The 6,338-nt window shown below is 42.1% G+C and overlaps 1 protein-coding gene across 1 annotated transcript in view; it reads right to left on the reverse strand.

The window, feature by feature from the left end:
- Positions 1-4,221, reverse strand: part of ASPM (assembly factor for spindle microtubules) — a 30,474-nt gene extending 26,253 nt beyond the window's left edge. The window contains exons 1-3 of the mRNA XM_059821667.1: positions 3,919-4,221; positions 2,046-2,189; positions 309-1,665 (exon numbers count right to left, since the gene is read on the reverse strand). Of these exons, the coding sequence (XP_059677650.1) occupies positions 309-1,665; positions 2,046-2,189; positions 3,919-4,221 (1,804 nt within the window). The remainder of the gene's footprint in view (positions 1-308; positions 1,666-2,045; positions 2,190-3,918) is intronic.
- Positions 4,222-6,338: the final 2,117 nt, after the last annotated feature.

Below are 6,338 nucleotides of genomic sequence, written 5' to 3' on the forward strand. Positions count from 1 at the left end.
AAGTAAGTTTCTAGCAAATTTGAATTACATTAACAAGGGATCTGCTTGAGAACTGCCAGATACTTTTCCTGTTACTGTCATTAACAAGGTTTACAAACAAATAAAGTAAATTTGAAGCCAATTATAACCAAAACCCTGACCTAGTTTTCAAATATTTAAAATGCAGATAATATCTAACAAATTGCAAAGGCCCACATTTCAGAGATATGAAATATTCCTGACGGCTGCTAGACAGTTCAGTTTGCTATACAATTTTCACAATCCAAGGCATCTTTCAGAAAATGGTAAATGAAGGAAATAGTGCTCACCAGCTTTCTTTCTCTGCCCTACTCTCTCTCGGTTTGCAGGTTTGGAGGCTGATGGTCTCAAAATAGTATGTGTTTTATTGTCCACGCTGGATGTAAGAGTTCTTTTTCTTTCCACTTCTTCCACATACACTGGGGCTGGAACTCTACTAATTTCTACACGTATTTCACTTTTCCTCTTACGACACAAGGAAGTTGATCCAGTAGGAGACGAATTTACTTTGTCATTGTGACACACATTTTCAGCTGAAATGGGACTTATAACTGGAAGGTGTTTAGATATTTCTGCTTTTGTACGTACAGGCACCACATTAGCACATTCCATTATTGCTTTACTAAGGCATTTTTTAGATTTTGGCTGGATGATTTCCATTCTTTTTTCTTCAGCAGCTTCAGGCTTATTTTTGATGACAGTGGCAGAAAGAACTGGACGCTTTTTTGGTTGGTCTCTCTGAGAAGAATTGCGAGTCTGAAGTTCCTCTGTAGAAGGTAAACCAAAGTGATTTTCTTTGGGTTTGTCATAATGAAATACCTGTGATTCTGCATTATGCATCTCAAAGACTTCATTCAAGTTGTGTTCTATATGAACGTGTGTTTTTGCCTCTCTGTCTCCATTTCTTTTCCATTTTGAGGGTAGGAATTTCTTCACAACGTAAGTCTCTGTAGTAGACGATATTAAAGCCGCCTCAAGTTTGGGAGTCTTTGATTGCTTATCTGACAAGCTGTCTTTCACAAATTGATCAGGGGACAGAATTGGAACAGGCTGCTCCATTATATCTACAGCCACCTGATAACTGTCATTTACAAAAGAATCTGGACTTAAAATTCTCCTTGCACTTAAAACAGGCACAGATGCTGAGTGTTCTGGAGTGCAAACTGGTGAGCGTGTACAATTAAGAATTACTTCATTGTTTGAAATTGGCAGTTGTGCTAATCCAGTAAAACTGCATGCACTTTCAGACTTTAATTCATTGTCCTCATCAACAAATTTCTTGACATTACAGCTGTCTATTTCTGGCAGTAACTCCTCATTTACAGTGGCAGCAATATCTGAGAATGTAGTAGATCTTCTCATTGAAAGTGGTGTGCAAACAGTATTACGATGTTCTTCTAGCATTGGTGTAATAGGAGATATAGGCAATTTATTTTCTGAGTCAACGAAAGAGTCATTTCCTGGAGATATACTATTTTGCATTGTGTTCTGATTTTCACATGGCTGAAGAGGGCTTCTAATTCTATCCACCTGGGAAACTTGAAAGGTTTTATTAACATTTTTAACTTTCAAATTACTTTTTTTAACTTTTATTGAAACAGATGTTTCTGAAGAGTTTTTCTTTTTTATAGTATCCCAAAGACTCTTCTGAAAAAGAACCATAAGTAAAAGTTAGTATGCTGACTTTCTACATACTTCTATGTGTAAAAGTGAACGTTACTAATGTATTCATTCAAAGTTTAAAAATAATACAAAAAGAACACCGAGTCCAAAATTCACCGTAAGTTACATCCAGGCTTGAAAACAGCTTTTTTGGTCATGTTTTAGTTTTATTCTCTAACCTGTAATGCACCAGTATCTACTTTCCAACCCAGCTGAAAAATTTTGAAGTCAATGAGCATTCCCACAGGCAGCATCTTGTATCAATTTTTATTTCTCCTTCATCGAGCTTTCCAATAATAAAAACAGTATCTGTGTTAGCTGTGCCAAAGTAATAGAATTAAGACACATAATAAACACACATTTACCTTTTTCTTCAGAGGCTGCTCAGCCACACCCAGGAGTACAGCTTGATGCTTTACAATACCATTGATAACAAAAGTTATCAGTTCTCGGACTTTTCCTTCTTCTAATGGTGTCCATGTTACAGAAACGAAGATTCTTTGTCCTGACTATTAGAGAAAAAGAAGTGTTTAATACCTAGCACTTAGGTACACTTACATAACATCAAAGACAGTAATGAAATCAAACGAGAAACACTATACAGAAGTAACATATATTCCAACAACATGAGATGATGAACAATTGTTAAATGTTTAAACATCAGTTTTCCCCTCTAACATGTAAATTTAAGCAATCTTTATCAAAAAATGTTGTCTTACAAAAGGGCATACACCTCTTAACGAAGCTATGATGGAAAGCAAGGGAGAACACATATAACACACAGCAGAAAAGAAAAGATTTGAGTAAAGGTAAGTAGAAGAAATTACATAATTTTTTGCACATATTACCCAAATAAGTTCTCTAAAGTAATTTTGAGACAATTATATTTGGACTAACAATCAGGGGTTAATTTTTAGGACCTTAGCTGAATCTAAGTACAAGTGTAAAATTTTTTAGTCAAATGACCTGCAAAGATGAGATGTGACACTGAAGTTCATGGAATGAAAATGAAGACACTGCAAATAAGGAAGTCATGGAGCTATGTATGATCTGTGTAAAAGATTCTTCATGCACTGTGACCCCTACAGAACCATTTTGGTGCTCTGCTGATAGCAATACTAACAGACCAAAGAATGGTTATACCTCAGACAAAAATCAAAAAAGAGGGTGTGAAAATGACCAATCTCTGGAGCATATGAATTAGAAGTTTCACCTCCTCGGGCAGATGCATTTAATGAAAACACACAAACTAATTCAGTATGTGCTTATAGAGTAAAGCTGGTCAACAACAGTTAATATTCGTTAATTACTATAGGAAGTTGCTATTCAAATTCTTCGCAGTGAGAGTCCAGCCTGTTTTTATAAGCACGTTGTTGCGAGACATCTCCAGAGGTTCTTCCTCCCTCCCGAAGACTCTGGAGTTTCGAGATGACCATAGGTCCATGTTTGTCTAAACTGTCCTTTTAAAAATCGGCATTGACTGGATTAACCATAGTCTGGATTTCCTTGGGAACCGTAAAGCTTTATTCCTGGATGAAGCCTGCTTTGCTCTCTATTGTATTATTAATTAACACGCAGAAGAGTGAATTAGTATCCTCTTCACAACAAGCTCCCTCAGCCTTTTTCCTAAACTAAACAGATGTTCTCCAGCTTTGCGAGAGGTCACTTTTTAAACACCTCTTATTCTTCTGTCTCAGTCTTTAAAACCCACACTCCCAGAGAACAATTATTATTATCGTTTGGCACCTTACTGCAAAAAAAAGCTCTGCTGAGCCAGGGTTTACTGCCTTCATAGCCTGTGACAGCTCCCAGGCCCCGAGAGGCCTAATCCCGCCCTCTAAAGCTCCAGCTCTTCCCTTTAACGCGAACCGTGAGGCCTGAACACAGCACCCACAAACACCGCCCACAGCAGAGGTGCAGCTTTCGGGGTACGGCTACCCAAGAACGTAGTACTACGCGGCCAGGTGAGGCGTGACTTCTCCCGGGGGGGGATTACGCTGCAAACCGGTAACACTCCTCACGCCGGCGGAGGGGCTTTTCTCTGCCGCCGAAGAGCGAGCGGCTCAGGCGGGGAGCGGCTCAGGCGGGGAGCTGCCCAGTCCCGCCTTCGCCTCCAGCCCTTGGAAGGGCCCAGCACCCCTGCCCGCAGGGCACGGCTCGGGGTCCCCTCCTGTGTCACACACCCACCGCTCCAGCTTCGCGGCCCCCGCGCCCCCCCCCCCCCCCCCCGCCCGGTACCTGCACAGAAAAGCGGCGATGCTCAATGCTGAAGCCGCGGGCAGAAGCCGGGAAGCGGTCGACGACCACCTCGGCGTCCTCCGCGTTGGGGTTGTCGATGCCCAGGAGGCGCGTGCGGGAGGCGCCGACACGCAGGCTGCCGAAGCTGAGGAACGGCGGCCGGGAGAAGTGGCTGAGGACCAGCACAGCGGGGGCTTTGTCCGCATCTTCCTCACCCCCCCGCGCGGCCCAGCGCCGCCGCCTAGGGCTGGCGGCGGAGCTCAGCTCCCACACCGCCGCTCCAGGGAAGAAAGCCGCGGCCATGCCCGGGGCAGAACCGCCGAGCGGCACCAGCTCCAGCCCTCCACGCAGCCAGCGCTCCGCCAGCGCTCCGCCAGCGCACCAACCGCCGCGCCGCCGCCCGCCCGTTCAAACCCGGCGCCCCCGCCAATCCCCGCGCGAAGCCGTCCCACCCCGCCCCCTCACTTCTCCGCCAATGGGCGCTGGGGGTTTTATTTAAACGGCCCGACCTCGCCGGGGCAGGAGAGAGGCGCCGCCGCGCTTCAGCGGGAGGGAGCGGCCCCGCCCCCTCTGCGCGGGAGGCTTCCGAGGGCCCGGTGCGGAACTGGTAACGGGCGGTGGCCTTGGGCTTGGCTTCGGAGAGCTGGAGCGATGCTTCAAAATCAGAAAACCCCCCAAAAATGGGTTTAGCAGACCTCCACGCTAAAAAGCTCCCCTCATACTAAAAAAAAAACAAATCAAGCAAAGCCAGGTATTTTTCTAAATAAATTTAATTTACAAAATATTTCAAAACAAAAAGTAGAATGAGCTGTGCACAAATGTGATGAAAAAAAAATTGCCTCATCGGTTTATCTTTCATCAGCTTTAAAACTGAAAGACATACAGAATAGTGTGTTTCCATGCTGTTTAAAAAAAAGGGGCAGAAGTCAAAACTTAGCGTGAGCACCCCTGCAAGAAATCCTGTGAAGCAAGCAATGTTAAGACAAAAGAACTTTACTTTTCCATAGCAAACAAAATTACACGTAGGACTGAGTACTTCTACATTTACAGTACACTTCCTAACTTCTCCTTACAGCAAAGAATTTCCCCTAAAAAGACAACTTTACTTAAAGACTTCCATCTAAAATATCAACCTATACAGCTCACATTTAAAACACATTATCTCATATAACAGTGACAAAATATTGAGTTTATTTCACCTTATTCTTTCATATAAAAGGACCAACATTTAAACATGATCAAAATGCTTACAGGGGATTAAAAAAAATTTTGCCATTGTTACCTTTAATCCATCAAATCCCTTTAAACCAAAACATTTCTTATGAACCATGAAAAAGATCCTTATGGGCTTAAGCAAAGCGACTGCCCTGCATTATATTCTGCCAGTGTCATTCTTCAATGCATACGATGAAACAACCAAATCACCGTGAGATGATATTGTAGAAAAAGATCCCATGTGACAGTAGTCACAAGGACCTACAGATAAATGCACTCTCTCCCTTAAGCTTCAGTCATATGGACAACCTGCAATCTGGATCAGTTATACATGTATGCTCAATGTAGAAAAAAATTCACCTTTTTATTGTTTTCAGGGAAAAAAAACCTGATTCACCTACAATAGCCTTCTCAGAATTCATTCATAGTTCTACATTCACGAAATTCTACACAGAGATTATTTTAAATTTTAAAACTTCAGGGTCATTTATTCCTTAGCACTCCATAACACATTTCACGTTCGATCAAGCATGTTACGAGGTGATTCCTTTGAAGCATTCTGCAGAGTTCTGGATGCACTTTCACATTTGTTACCAGGGAAATAAGCTTAGCTCTTTGATGATACAAAATAAATCTGTTGTCATTGTGTTCTGGCATGACCCATATTAAAAAATAACTACCTGAATTATAATCCAGACTAGCACTATATTTTTAAGGAAACCACAGCCTTACAGAAGATATATCATCACCATTACAATTACTGATGTTCAACATAAAAAGAACCCATGAGAGCCATACCTCTGTAGGAAAAGTGTCAGTGCTCAAAGAGGAAATTCCAATAAAAATAAATAAACTGAACATAAAATCCACTTAAAGAATTAAAGGCGGTAACCCAGCCAACAACCAGAAATTTGTTCAGCAAAAAAATACAGAATTCAATGTTCAAACAGAACAAGTGCAGTAAGTTCTCAGAACCACGTAGCAGTTCAGAGTACCAACACGGACTCCACTCTTCACCCCAAAGGTCAGCATGTGGAGAAGACCAACTTTTTGCAATGTGCCACTGATCATTCTTTAGTGATATTTTTAAGAGACCTGCTTCTTCCTTCTTTGGCAACAAATGGTCAACTAAGTCAATGACTACCAGATAAAACATAGCCTTTATTGTAAAAGCGCCCTGCAGATCAACAGGACATGCACTCTTG

The sequence above is a fragment of the Gavia stellata genome, chromosome 10 (genome assembly GCF_030936135.1).
Source record: "Gavia stellata isolate bGavSte3 chromosome 10, bGavSte3.hap2, whole genome shotgun sequence".
In the NCBI taxonomy this organism is placed as follows: Eukaryota; Metazoa; Chordata; class Aves; order Gaviiformes; family Gaviidae; genus Gavia; species Gavia stellata.